Source organism: Tamandua tetradactyla, chromosome 16 (genome assembly GCF_023851605.1).
Source record: "Tamandua tetradactyla isolate mTamTet1 chromosome 16, mTamTet1.pri, whole genome shotgun sequence".
Lineage (NCBI taxonomy): Eukaryota > Metazoa > Chordata > Mammalia > Pilosa > Myrmecophagidae > Tamandua > Tamandua tetradactyla.
This window is the reverse complement of record NC_135342.1, coordinates 30,980,468-30,994,629: the sequence shown is the minus strand read 5'-3', so window position 1 is coordinate 30,994,629 and position 14,162 is coordinate 30,980,468. Positions and strand designations below refer to the sequence as shown.

At 48.8% G+C, this 14,162-nt stretch overlaps 1 protein-coding gene across 4 annotated transcripts; it reads left to right on the top strand.

Annotated features, from left to right (window-relative positions):
- Positions 1-86: 86 nt before the first annotated feature.
- On the top strand, positions 87-11,928 carry FXYD5 (FXYD domain containing ion transport regulator 5). Of its 4 annotated transcripts, none has more exons than XM_077132143.1 (9): positions 87-159; positions 906-966; positions 2,786-2,878; positions 3,488-3,544; positions 6,045-6,143; positions 8,002-8,073; positions 8,965-9,000; positions 9,081-9,155; positions 11,612-11,928. In XM_077132143.1, exons 2-9 carry the CDS (start codon positions 906-908, stop codon positions 11,659-11,661), a joined length of 543 nt encoding a protein of 180 aa, XP_076988258.1. In that variant the 5' UTR covers positions 87-159; the 3' UTR covers positions 11,662-11,928. The 4 variants fall into 4 exon arrangements, with proteins under 4 accessions (XP_076988258.1, XP_076988257.1, XP_076988255.1 ...); XM_077132142.1 differs by lacking the exon at positions 11,612-11,928 and adding an exon at positions 10,299-11,564 and having other exon boundaries at positions 2,786-2,860; XM_077132140.1 differs by lacking the exon at positions 11,612-11,928 and adding an exon at positions 10,299-11,555.
- The last annotated feature ends 2,234 nt before the right edge of the window (positions 11,929-14,162 follow it).

Sequence of the window (14,162 nt, the reverse complement as noted above, 5' to 3'; positions counted from 1 at the left end):
CACCCCGTGCTCTGAAGCCAGGAAACCCAAAAGGAAATGACTGAGCCCGTCTCGGTCCCCGCCCGCCCGCGCTCCCCTGGCCACACCCTCCGCCTGGACGCCGCCACCACGACAGCCCTCTTCCCCGGAGGCGCCTGGCCCGGGACCCCCAGCTCTGACGTAAGTGCCTCCTCCCATCTACCTCCATCCGCCTCCCTTCTGCCCAGGGGCCAGGCTCAGGTGGTGGGAGGCTGACCTCTGCTGGGTCTCTCTGCCCCCCATTCACGCTCACCTCTCTGCCTCCCCATCTGTGCTTCCGAGGGCTGCACTGCTCCTCTCCTCCAGCCTCTGTCTCCCCAGCTGTCCTCCATTCTGCTCAGACCAGTCCCTCCCAGGTCTACCCCGCATCCTGTTCTGCCCTCCTTGCAGCCCCGGCGCCTGACACCAACTTACTTTTTCCTCTGAGATCAGAAGCACATTACTCACTCTTCTTTCTTCCTCCTTGTTGGCTCCTTGGCTCTGGTGACAGCCTCGAGGGAGGGAAAAGGCCCCCTGATGGACACTCTTTTGCCCCAGGCCTTCCTGCTGTCTTAACAGTCAGCCTGGGCCAGGGGTGGGGGCCGGGAGCTGGGATGCGCTTCTACTTCAGAGGGGCTCTGCATGGCAGCTGCTGCTGGGAGGCCAGTTTGATCTGATCCTTCTTGTTTTCTTTGGGGACCTCAAGAGGGAAGAATGGGGTGGCAGCCACAGACCCCTTAATGCAGAGCCTGCCCCCTGAGCTGGCTGGCTGTCAGCCCTGGCAGGGGGTCCTTGAAGCCAGGGGTAGTTGCTCTGGGAGGGAATGGGGCTACAGGCTTCCCTGGGGGGGCTGCCCGGGGCCTGTGCCACTGGCCTCATGGCTGATTCCTGTTCCGGTTCCCCCATAGATGTCGCCATCTGGTTGCCTCTGTCTCCTCACCGTTGTTGGCCTGCTTCTCCCCACCAGAGGTAAGGCCCAGCCCTTGTCTCCACCCTGTCCCCAGAGCTCCCAGGCCTGTCCTGAATGAGTTTGGGGGCTCTATCTTGTCTCTTCATTCCCTGCTGATCTGGCACCAGGAACTCAGGGTCCCTCTACAGGAGTATGGGTTCCACCCTCCTTGGACACAACAGCCTTGGGTGGCTGCTCCCAACCAGTCTGGCCAGAGTATGTCCCACTGAGCATCCTCTCTTTTGCTTCCAAGAAGAACTCCCTGAGTTTAATTTGGCGGGAAGATCGGTTTCAGTTTTCTACTCGGCAGCCAGGAAACCCAGACTTCCAGCAAAGCAGCTCCCTGGTTCCCTGGGCAATGCACAGTTGATCAGAAGGAGGTGATCTGGGGCTGGTTCAAAGAGTACAAGACCTCTCAGCCCTGCCAGGGAAGTGTTTCCCAAGGGCAGTAACTGGCAGCCAGTGGCTCTCTACACAGCAGGTGCTGGACGGGTTATTTCATTTCGGCTCCAGCTCAACTCTACTATAGCTAGCCTCATGCCTAGTTTACTGAGGAGGAAACAGGCTCAGAGGGGAGGGGCTGGGAAGACAACTGTCCTGCCTGCCCTCAGACCCAAAGCATTTGCTCCCCTGAAGCTGCCTTCATTCTGTTTGATACAATGCTTCTGATGTATTCTTTGTCATTCAGAGATATTTGTTGTGCCCCTACTATATGCCAAACCCTTTTCTGCATACTTGGGGAGATAGCAGTGAACAAAATTGCAGAAATCCCTGCCCTTGTGGAGCTTATATTCTAGCGGGGGAAAGTCAGACAATAAACAAGAAATTAGTAAATTTTACAGTGTGCTTGAAGGCAATTAAGTGCTGTGGAGAAAAACAGAGGCAGGTAATGAGGATTGTTTAACTAGTGGGATCAGGAAAGGCCTGAATGTGGAGGCTACATTTGTGCAAACATTTGAAAGAGTTGAGGGAATGAGCCCTGCAGGTTTCTGGGGAAAGAGTGTTCCAGGCAGAGGAAACAGCCTGTGCAAGGGCCCTGAGGTGGGCATGTGTCTGCTGAGTCTGAAGAACAGCAAGCAGGCAAGCCAGATGGCTGCGTGAGGGGGAACACAGACAGAGTGTGAAGAGAAGGCTAAGGTGCTGGGGACCAGGTGGACAGGGGACTTTGAGGTCATGAGAGGACTTTGCTTTTACCTGGAGTCAGGTAGAGCCAGGGGAGAACTCAGCCAAGAGGGCCCTGATCTGACCCAGAGGTTCCCAGGCTCTCTGGGGCTATGTGTGGGGAGCAGACTGTGGGAGCAAGAGCAAGGAGATCAGGGAGGAGGCTGTGGCCAGGTGGGAGAGGATAGAGGCTGGGCCTGGGTGAGCACAGTCCAGGGCTGCATATGTGCTAAGCAGTGGGCTCTCCTCTCTAGAGCCTTATGAAGTTCATGTGATCATTATCCCCATGTTGCTGATGAGGCAACTGAGGCTCAGAGAGGAGAGTTCGCTTGCTCCAGGTCACACAGCAAGGAAGTTGTTGGAAGCCGAATTTGAAACTAGAGTCCTGGTTGACTCTAGTGTCTGGGTCACTAGACTATATTGTCTCTCCTGTGCCATGAGATTTTGATGGCAGGGGTAGGGGTGAGGGTGGGATGGGGAGGGGTGCTGAGGCATCGGCATTGCTTAAAACACTCCCCATACTACAGCTGGAACCTGCCAACACTGAATGGTTCTCTAGCATATAGGGCAGGCATCCTGAATTACTGCCAGGGGATCAGAAGGGAGAGCAAGGTGCAGGAGTTGGTAAGAGAGGGGAGAGCAGAGGCCTCCTGTGACTTCTCACCCTTGATTCCCCAGGACAGACATTGAAGGAGACCATTTCTCCAATGGAGCCAAACACTGTGGACAGTCACACCTCAACTCGAGTCCCAGGTGAAGAAAGAGGAGCAGGTCTGTCGAGATCCCATCCCTGCAAGTAACAAAAACAAAAATCTCAAACTGCCTTGGCCAAGCAGAGGAATTTATGTACTTGCGTAACTGAAAAGCCCATTCAGGAATAGCTGAATCTAGGTGCTCAGAAGATGCTCTCAGGACCCTGGTTCTGTATCTTCTGTTTCCTCTGTGTTGGCTTCGTTCTCAGGCAGATTCTTCCCTTCTGGGGTGACAGATAACTCCCAGAGGCCCAGTGCTTCTGTCCTAACTGCTAAGAATCCAGAGGAAAGGGAATTTCTCCTTTCCTTTTCCAGCAGAGATGCCAGAATTGAGTGTCACAGGCCTGGCTCAGGTCACATGCTCACCCTTGTGCTGGTCATTGTGGCCACAGGTAAGAAAGTCCTGAGCGGCCTGGCCTGGGCCTCATGTTCTATTTTCGAAAGGGCTGGCGCCAGCTCCGCTGGAAAAAACGGACTGAAAGCCGGGTGAGGATGGTTTCCCAAAGCAAGGTCAAGGGGCTCTTATCAGAGGTGGGGGGATGCTTTGGAATTCTCCTGTAACCTATCTCTAACCTCCCCTTCATCTTCACTCTCTCTTCTCTCCCTGACCCCCGTCGCTGGACTCCAGACATCACCCACCCAGAAGTCCAGTTCACCCCTCAGATTTCAACCCAGGGGCCTGGTGGTGAGTGGGACAGGGGCTGGGGTGGGGAGGGGGACCCAGCTCCGGGGTAGTTTCCCTCTTCTTCTGACACTCTGGGTCCCATTCCAGCCCCCCAGCTCTGAACCCCTTGGTTCACTTGCTGGTGAGGAAGCCAGCCAAATCCATTAAATTCTTTTTCAAAAAATCCTTTCAAGTCATAAACTCTAACATGCATATAGAAAAGCATAAAAACCATAAATGCACAACTTTGCATATTATCTAAATTGAACCCCCGAGTGACCACCATCCAGTTCAAGGGGCAGAACTTTGCAAACACCCCAGAACCTCCCTGTTTGCAAACCACATTCATTTCTTCTTTTTCTCTCTTTATGGGTTTTTTTTTCCTTTTTTGAATTTTTTAATTCTTTTTGAACTTTTTCCTAAAGTATGACATAATTCAAAAAGTACTTCCCAATATTCTCAATTAATATTTGTACATAAACACTTTCTCTTGAAATAATAGAAATATTGTAGATGAGACTAAAATCACTTTATCCTCTGTCCTCATCCCTGTTCTCTCCCCCTTCTCTCAGAAGTTTCCACTGTCATCATAGGGACAGTTTCCCAATGATACTACATAAATCATTGCAGTATATATACATATAAATATATCTCATTATATATTGCCTACAGACAACATGCTGTTTGTGATGTGTCTGCCTGGGCGTAGGATGACACGTGATTGTGGTTTTGCAACTTGCTCTTTGGTTTTTTCCACACAGTAATATGCTTGGGAGCTCTTCCCACATGACTGCATAAAGTCTCACCTTGTTCTTTCTCATTGCTGCCTGGGGGGCTCTGCCACGGGTCACATAGTTGCACACCTCTGGAGGAGTTTCCTGGTTGCTTCCTGTTCCGCCTGTTGCCCATGGCACAGCGAGCAGACACTTCTACAGCACTGACTTAGAGTCCAACCATGGCTTGCAACATTTCACCTGCGTTAATGCAGTCCTCACAGGAAGCATGTCCCCTCTTTATGGATAAGGAAAGTGAGGCCCAGGGCAACTGTGGCCGAGGCCTCAGGGCAAGTCAGGGCTGCTGCTGGGACTTGAGCCCAGCCCTCTGGCTCCAAAGCTAGGTTTTTACCCACAGCACTACTGGGCGCAGGACAGAAACATTTACATTTGTCTCAAATGTTGCCCTCTCACACAGAGCCCAAGTGCCTCGAGATGCCTCCAAAGCAGAATTGCAGTCAGAGTCTTCTTCACTCCTTTAAGTGTCCTCCTCAGAGCTATGTTGCTGACTCAAGGACCCTACTTTGAGTTAAATCTTTGTCATGACCTCTAGAACCTCACGTCAGAGGGCAGTGATGGGAAAAATAAGCTTCTGCCCCAGCCACCTCCTGCCATCAAACACACCCCCCATGGTGTATTTTAAGCAAATGCTGGCTGGGGACCAGAGCTTGTCCACCAACTGTTTCTCTGATCTGCAGTGAGATAAGTATAGGAACAGAGAGCAAGAGTTTAAAACTTTTAGAGCAACTGGACAGAATAATTACATGACGGTTGAATCTAAATTTTAAAAAATATTTTAATGGATAAATCTAACACACAAATATTCCTTACATGGTTTACAATCAGTGGCTCACAATATCATCACATAGTTGTGTATTCATCACCATGATCAGTTTTTAGAACATTTGCACATTCCAGAGAAAGAAAAAAAACTCATCTATATCACACCCCTCACCCCTCCCTCTCATTGACTACTAGTATTCCCATCTACACACTTTATTTTACACTTTGTCCCCCTATTATTTTTATTTATTTTTTGCATGGGCAGGCACCGGGAATCAAACCCGGGTGTCCAGCATGGCAGGTGGGAACTCTGCCTGCTGAGCCACTGTGGCCCACCATTATTTTAAAATCTGTACCCATATTTTTTTTTACTCATCCATTGATACCCTGGATAAAAGCAGCAACCGACACAAGGTTTTCACAATCCCGCAGTCACACTGTAAAAGTTATATCTTTATACAATCATGTTCAAGAATCAAGGCTACTGGAACACAGCTCAAGTTTCAGGTATTTCCTTCCAACCACTCCAAAACACTATAAACTAAGAAGGGATATCTATAGAGTGCATAAAAATAATCTCCAGGTCAACTATTTGACTCTGAAATCTCTCAGCCACTGGAACTTTATTTTGTCTCATTTTTCTCTTCCTCCTTTTGGTCAAGAAGGCTTTCTCAATCCCTTGATGCCGGGTCCCAGCACATCCCAGGTGTTGAATCTAATTTTTAAAAATCGAACTTGTAAAAAAACAATTTGCCCTCTCAGGTGTTTGCACCATTTTCCCCTTCTCCCAGCAGTGTGGGAAAGAGAGTTCTTCTTTCAAATCCCCACAGTGAACCCTGGTATGGCAACAACTTTGATTTCTGCTAACCTGTTAGAGGGAGACAATCCCTTGCTGCCATGTAGCTCTCCATTTCCCTGATTCATTCGATGCTTATCCTTTATTCTCATTCTTCTGACCTGAGTAGAAACAACACAGAACCAGACCAAGACCCAGACCCAGCAATCAGTGGGAACAGATGTGCTTCTAACAACAGATCCGAGGACGAACACAAGGGGAGTAGAAGGTAGAGCCTGGCGCTGAGAATTGCAATATACAATTTTGTTTAATACTTTATCTAGGTCAACATTTCCCCAAGTACATTTCTCAGAGCACCTGTTTTGGGAATTGTTAATACAGTCTCAAAAAAAAAAAGTGCTTTATGGTCAAAGGTGTTCAGTAAACTCTGAGTAAAAGTTAAACATGTTTCTCTACAGACATGACTTCTCTGAGGCTTGAAAAAGCTAATTTGCAGTAAGCATCCCCAAAAGGGGGGCATCTGTTGTGCATGTTTCCCACACTTGATAGACTCGGGGACCTCTGTTTTATTTGGGTCTTCTCAGAGGGCTAGGGCTGGGAGACGTGGTTGTGGGTGTTTTCCTTTGCGTATGTCTTCTTAATGTGAGAGTGGAAGTTTTTCAGTTGCAGAGAACAGAAAACCAACTGATAAGAAAAATATTTATTGGTGATATAGTTCTGTCAGAGGGAACCAGTTTCAGGCATCGATGGATCAAGGGGCTCAAACACTGTCATCATGGCTGACTTGCACCTTCTCTTGGCTTTCCCACCTTGGCAGCAAATATGGCCCCAAAGTTCTAAGTTTAGTCATAAACTCAGCAGCAAGACATCTGAGCCACCTCCAGGTTGCTCTTATGGACTCATAGATTCCCCCTGTAGATTCTTCATATTTATTGCAATTTTCCCATGATGACAGTAAAACATCTTCTTCCAGAATCTATTAAAACAATCTTCTAATGGGTGGAAATCAAATGCTATTAAAAAAGCTACTTTTTTTGTTTTGCCGAAAGTGGCCTATGGGGAGCAGGGAGCAGCTGTGTCTGTACTTCCCAATTGATTAAACATTTTCACATCTCCCAATTTGTTTACACTGAGTCCTCGCTGACCAGAGCTATTCCATGTTTCAGTTCACATTCCTGGTTATATGTGACAGAATAATCTCTGGCTGGGCATTGGCTGAGCTCCTACTCCATGCTGAGAATTTAATGCTCACACCACTCTATGTGGTGGGAATTGTCATTACCCCATTACAGGGGAAGGCACTGAGGCCCAGAGAGGTCTCCCAGCTTGCCCAAGGCCACATAAGCCCAAAGCAGCAGAACCAGGATTTGAGCCCAGGCTACCTGGTTCCTAGGTGCACACACACCATACACCACCATCGCTGTCCTTCCCATTCTCTGTGGAATTGGCAACTTTGTCCCTGTTGTTGATCTTGCTTATACCTTCCTCTGGGCAACGCTTTTCCCCAACATCTCATTATCCTTGACTGTCAGTTTATATTGAGGGGATGAGGTGCTGAGAGAGGTCCAGGGAGGTTGGGGTTCACGGGGATACTTCTTCTGCTGGTTTCATATTGGCACGCCAGATAGGGGTGACTCCTTTTTCTGGAGGCACTTCTCAGTGATAGAGGCAGATCTTTTCTTTGGGGCATTGTTTTTTGTTTGTTTGTTTGTTTAAGAAAGGAACCCTTTGGTATTTTTGATCTGGGGGCAGGGGTGATATTTGAAATGTTTACAGGTATCTCCAGGTTGCATAGCTGGGCTGGGACACCGAAGACACCCCTGCCAGGTGGTGTCAGGTGTTCCTGGATTAAGGAGTATTCCATGAGGTCCTAAAGGAGGGACTAGGGGGACCTCTGAGATTGGGGCAGCTGGTCTTAACCAGCAGGTGCAGGCTTATTTCCACATTTCAATGCTTGCCATTACTGCTGCCTCCAGTGGTGGGGGTGGGGGGGAAGCCCTGCGCCCTGAACAATGGACATATAGGAGTAGGAAAGGGACTTCTTCCAAACACACTTTCAATGAAGCCCTTTGTTTCTTTATGGATTCCTCCTGCCACCCACCATCTTCTGGCCAATCCCACCGAAGGCACCACCCTGTCCAAGAGACTATCCCCAGGCAAAGACACCAGGATGGACCCCCGACCCCACAAGTCAGATGGTCAGTAAATATGTGTAGGGTGAATAAATTTAAGCCTGGCAGAGGACTAGGCATAGGGTAGGGAAGGAACGAATGTCTGAATGGATGAACGCGTGAAGAAGTACATGCTGCACACACACCACACCACCAGGGAAAGGCATAAAAGGACAATCAGTTATTTTAGCTCTCAATTCTGCAATTTTGAAATTTAGCCTGGGCTTGGTTGGGTGGTTCTTCCAGTCTCAGCTGGCCTTACTCGGGCAACTGAGGTCACCGGCAGGTCAGCAGGAAGCCCTGTTTCTGGGCCACCTTGATTCTTTCTCTTATAGTCATGGACTCCACAGCTTACCTAGTCAACCCCAAATGAACAAATGAAAACGATCTGCCCATGGGGCCCATAAAGAGCCCATTCACTCATTCATTCAACAAATATTCATTGAAGATCTACTGTGTGCCAAGCCCTGTCCTACATGCTGGGAATATAGCAGTGGACAAGACAGATATAAATCTCTGCCCTCACGGGCCCTGCATTTAAGTTGGGGGACAGAGTCAGTAAGGAAAAAACATGACATTACATTGTATATCAGGTAATTTGGAGTTACTATCAAGAAAAGCAAACTTGCTAGAGCTAGAGAGTGACTCTGAGAAGGAGGTGAGGGAGGAGCCTGGTGGTTGTCTGGGGAAGGGGTGAGAAGGCCCTGGTGTGTTCATCAGCAGGGAGACCAGTGGGGCTGGAGCCAGAGAGTGAGCAGGGTGGAGGAGAGGAGGGCCGGGAGGGGCCCTGACTGCACCATGGCAAGGACTTTGGTTCCTGGGTCTGAGACCCAGGTGTCCCCTCCAGCTGTCTATGCCATTCGTCTACTCCACTAACCTTTGCTGAATTCTGACTTCCTCTCTGTCTGTCCCCTCCAGGGTCGGGTGAAGATATGGACAACCCCTTCTTCTATGGTATGGTACCCAGGCAAGGATGTGGGGGGAAGGAAGGGTGGTGGTGCCTCTCACCTTCCCCTCCCTTTTTCTCCCTGCAGACGAGGACACGCTCCGGAAACGGGGGCTGTTGGTGGCAGCTGTGCTCTTCATTATGGGCATCGTCATCCTCACCAGTAAGAATGGGGTTGGGTGGGATGGGCACCAAGACTGGGGGTGGGGGTGGGTCTTGGCTGAGGGTCAAGTTTTAAAGGCCTCCAGGCAAGATGCTTTTAAGGGAGGTGGGGTATCTGTGAGCCATTGCTGCATACAAACCAGCCCAAAGCTCCATGGTTTAAAAAGCCACCATGCATTTAGCTCTTGATTCTGCAATTTGGAAACTCAGTTTGGGCTCTGCTGTACGGTTCTTCTGGTCCCACACATCTGAGTCAGTGGTGGGTTGGAAGGGAGCTCTGTTTTGAGGGGTACCTTGACTCTCCCACATGTGCCCTTATCCTCCAGTAAAGCCTAGCCAGGGCTTGCTTATCTGGTGTGGCAGGGGTCCATATGAGAGTGTGAAGATGTGCAAGGCTTCTGGAGGCTGAGGCTCAGAACCTGCCACTGTCACCTCTGTCATGTTCTGTTGGGCCAAAGAAGTCACATGGTTAGTCCCAGATTCAAGGAATCAGGAAATAAATTCCACCTCTTGATAGGAGGTGCAAAGTCACATTGCAAGGGACGTGGGCAGTAACAGCAAGAGATAACAAATGGGGGGTGTTTCAGCAGTCATCATACCACATAAGGGGTTACAGGCTCATGGCCTGCAGATGTGGCCAAAAACCTAAAGGAGTGAAGGAGGAGATGAATGGGTATTAGATGTCTCATCTAGAGGGAGCCCCCAGCCCCTCAGCCAAACAAGAATGAGGGCCTGAAGCTGCCAAAGTAGCCACTCTTTCAAGAGCTTAGTGTTGATGTCAACTCTCCTTGTGCTAAGAAGTTGGCAGCTAAATCAGTCTGGGTGGTGGCAGGTGACAGATGGACACTCAAAGAGTTCATTGGGAGAGTTTAATGGAGGGCTTTTGGTGGCGTGTCCTAGGGAAGGTGCAACACTCTAGGACTGGCAACAAAAGGGAGCTGTTGTCACCCCACCTGATGGGTACTGGTGAGAGACAGCACTAGAGGAAGGGGTGGGTTACAGCCACTGCTACACCCAGCGGGGAGGGAACTTGGGTAGGAACACTAGACACAGGATTTCTTAGGCTAGCCTGGGCCTCAGCTGAATCTGGGAAGTCAAGCACTGTTGCCTCAATAAATACAAATAAGCAGTGTTTCTTGAGCAGGCCCTATCCTCTGTCTTGTGGAGAAATTGAAGTTCAGAGGGATAAGGAGTTTGCCCAAGGTCACACAGCACATCAGAATCAAGGATGGACTGGACCCAGGTCTGGATGGGGATGGAGGCTGAACGTTAGCTCTTGGGTCATGTGTTGTTCCAACAACACACCTTTGTGGGCACCTGCTCTGTGCCCGGGTGAGGCTGGGGACACGGTGACAAGCCTTGGTCCCTGCCTCAGGGAACTCACATCCAGTAAGAAGGTGACCACACACAGATAAATATATGAATGAGCAGGGTGCTTTCAGAAAAAGACACTTGCCATGGGGGAAATGAGGCAGAGTGGCCAGCCTGAGAATGCAGGGAAGGGAGCTCCCACTGAAGAGGTGAAATGTGAATCAATTCCTGATGATCAGAAAGATAAGAAACCAGGTAGAGGGAAGGACAAGTGCAAAGGCCCACAGACAGGATGGAGCTGAGCTGTTGAAATAACAGGAAGGGGGCCAAGGTGGCAGAGGCAAAGTGAGCAACAGGTGGTAGGAGGAGATGAGAGGCCAGGGGTGTGAGGGAGTGAGGGAAGCAAGAGGGGCATCTAGGAAGTGGGAAGATTGCTGTTTTCTGAAGTCCTTTGGCTTCTGAGATCTCTCCTCACTCACTCTGTCCAGCCCCCTGGCCTTCCTTCTGTCCCCTGAGCCCACCTATGCCCTCTTCCTCAGGACCTCTGCACTGGCCACCTTCTGCCTGAAGCACCATGTGGCTCCCCCCTCAGCTTTTTCAAGTCTTTGCTCAAATGTCACCTCCTCAGTGAGGCACCTCCTGATCATGCCTCTGGTCCCTGGGCCTCTCTACCCCCTTTCTGGCTTTTTTTTTTTCTTCCTTTTTTTCATTTTAATTTTTTGTTTGTTTGTTTTCTGGTTTTATTTTTCTTCACAGCCCAGGCATTTACCATAGCTATTTTTCTCACTGTCTTCCCCATACAAAGTCAATTCTAAAAGGATAAAGACTTTTTTTTCTTTTCCTGGTTCCAGCTGTGTTTCCAGTGCCCAGCACATAGTAGGTACATGATAAATATTTGCCAAATGAATGAATAATGCAAAAAAATAGTACTGCATTTTCAAAGTGCTTATCTGTGTGTGAATGTGGGAAACTCCCCTTGTGGCCCTTGCCCCAGCAGTTCAGAGTTAGTTTCTCATTTACTTGTTTACAGAGTTGCCTTTGAGCCTCCTGAGGGGCAGAATTGATCCGTTTTGTCCCCAGCACTCAAAGCACACACAAAATCAATATTGTATTAACTTGTGTCTGAACGGTTTCCTTCACCCACAGGTGGCAAGTGTAGGCATTGGTCCCAGTTATGCCGGAATTATTGCAGGTGAGTCCGTTGGAAGTGGAGGTCAACGGCCCAGTGGGCACCCCAAGACCAAGTCTCCCACTGGTTCACTGCGCCCAGCCTTTTATCGCCCCTCATAAAGCATAGAAAGAAATCATTTATGAAGTCCAGCCTGAGATGGAAGACACTATGGCCCGTGGCTGGGACTGACCAGCCCCAACCCCCGACCCACCCAGCCCTGCCCACCCCTGAGGGCTGCCCCGGCGAGTTATCTATTCTGTTCAGATGACAAGTAAAGCACTGTGATCCTTGCCATCTGGTCTCTGATCATTTATGACAGGGGCCGGCACTGGGAACAGGCCTCCTGAGGGTAAAACAAGGGTGTAAAAGACTCAAAAGCCAAGGAGGAAATAACCAGAAAGAAGCTGATGCGGTGTGAGTAAGTAGGATTGCAGAATGGAGGTGGGTGGGGGGAACTGTGGCCAGAGAGAGGGTCAGAGCTGGGCTCTGCCTGGGGGCAATTTGCAGACTCCCGGCCTGGTCTTTGCACAGAGCCCGGTACCCAATGCTTCTCACTCCTAATATTATGGGGGGCTGGGCAAGCACAAATGGAGACCCCCTTCTCTTCCCACCTCAGCTCTCTCCTTCACTATGAATGTGGACACTTCACCTGCACATCCAAACACCATCCACACTCCCCCATCCCACAAATGACCATCTTTGGGTCACCCCTTGGCTTGGGGCTGTGCAGGTCCTAGAAGTGGGTTCAGAGCAATGGGCTGGGGGGAATCCTTGGGTCGGGGGGACCTGGTGTATGAGGGACACAAACTCCAAGTGGGCACGTCCAAAGGCCCTGAACTCCGCAGCACATGGGGAGAGGCATGTCCAGAGGAGGCCAAAGTGGGGCTCAAGCAGGGGAACCTCTGCCCAGGTTTAAGGATTCTGCTAAAGAAAACAGACAAAATTCTGTTCACAGATGGTTACATAACCATATTTCACAAACTTCAGGCCACAACCCAACCTTGAACTAGAACATAAATTAAGTGAGCTGTGAATAGCACAAAAAAACAGGAAAAGAAGAAATAAAATAAAAGAAAATGTCAAGTGAATCACAAATAATGTATAAGACCATATCTATGCGCATATATATTATATGTGATATACATATTTTATATAATATATACATACGGGGGATACTAAAAACATTTTATGAGTCACACCTGCTCACTATTAATCAGAATAGATGCCCAATCAAGGAATATCTTTTACATACATATGAGTCTATCTATCTGTCATCATCTGTCCTCATGTATATATACACACACAATGCACACACATATCTATAATGTATTACATCTGTTAAACTGAACCATATGAGATTGTTTGACCTACAAAAATAGCAATTTCATATGACTATATATAATAGATGATACAAAATATATTTCGTACTGCTGGTCACTTTTTAAAAATATTGAAAACCACTGTGGTGGGGGTGGGGGTGCAGATGGGTTTATAGGTTGTATTGCGAATGCGAACTTGCATCTGGTTGCCCTTTTTACCTGCCAGCTGAGTAGCTACAGCAAGACATGGGAGACGTTTCTAGGGACGGTGGTTCTCCAACTTGAATCATCACATATCCTTTTCACAATTCTTGCCACATTTTCATCCCACTTGTACTTTTTTGTTTTCAAACTTAGGTAAATTTATTTTAAAAGGCACAATCATAGCACAATCATAAATGGAAAACCAGTACTGCTGTGTATAAATAGAAGATATCCGTAAAGATAAATCCAGTGAAAACTCAGAAGTGGTTCCATTACATTCTGCCTGGGTACTGGGTTGCTGGCTGAGGGCTCTGAGTGGGAGTCTGCCCAGTGGAAGGAGATCCTACCGGGTGAGTCAGTTACCCTGTAGCTGCCCAGAGACACTTTCTCCCTCACATTTGGGAGAAACCTCCAAAGGTGATTTGCTTTCTAGTGATGTTCTTTGGTGTGATTTAGTGTTGTTTGGGGCCTGGAACCATGTCATGCGTGGACTCTGGGAATCAGGGTTAGGAGAATTCCCAACAGCCTCCTTGGGTGCGGCCATGAGGTCAGAACACGGGCAACGGTGACCCTCCTCATGGACAATGGGTAACTGGCCCTCGATATCCATCCCCCCCTCCTTCCATGAACCTTCTCATGGAGCAAGGGTGAAAAAGCTAATACCATGTTTCCCAGACCCACCCTGAGATAATGTTCTGGATGTTGATTCATTTCTGCCCGTTAGAGGCCTCTTATGAGATTTGGAACGGGGCAGGGGGAATGTCATCTTTCTGCTCAATTGGCTGTTTTCTGCTGGCCAGTGTGGCTGGGAAGGTGTTGGGACTTTCAGTCTCAACATTTTCAGTGTCCAACCACTAGTTTTGTGGGCATTAAGGGACAGTTACACATAAAAAAGAATATCCAAATACCAATGAACACATGAAGAGATGCTCAGCATCATTAGTTGTCAGTAAAAGGTCAACTAAAACCACAATGAGAGACTATCACTCACCCACTAGAATGG

Excerpts from the sequence above, each read along its gene's own strand:
- FXYD5 (XM_077132141.1), top strand. The coding sequence starts at position 906 with ATGTCGCCATCTGGTTGCCTCTGTCTCCTCACCGTTGTTGGCCTGCTT. Across the intron at positions 3,545-6,044 it reads TTCAACCCAGGGGCCTGGTG|AAACAACACAGAACCAGACC; the intron begins GTGAGTGGGACA and ends TGACCTGAGTAG. Across the intron at positions 6,144-8,001 it reads GAACACAAGGGGAGTAGAAG|GCACCACCCTGTCCAAGAGA; the intron begins GTAGAGCCTGGC and ends ATCCCACCGAAG.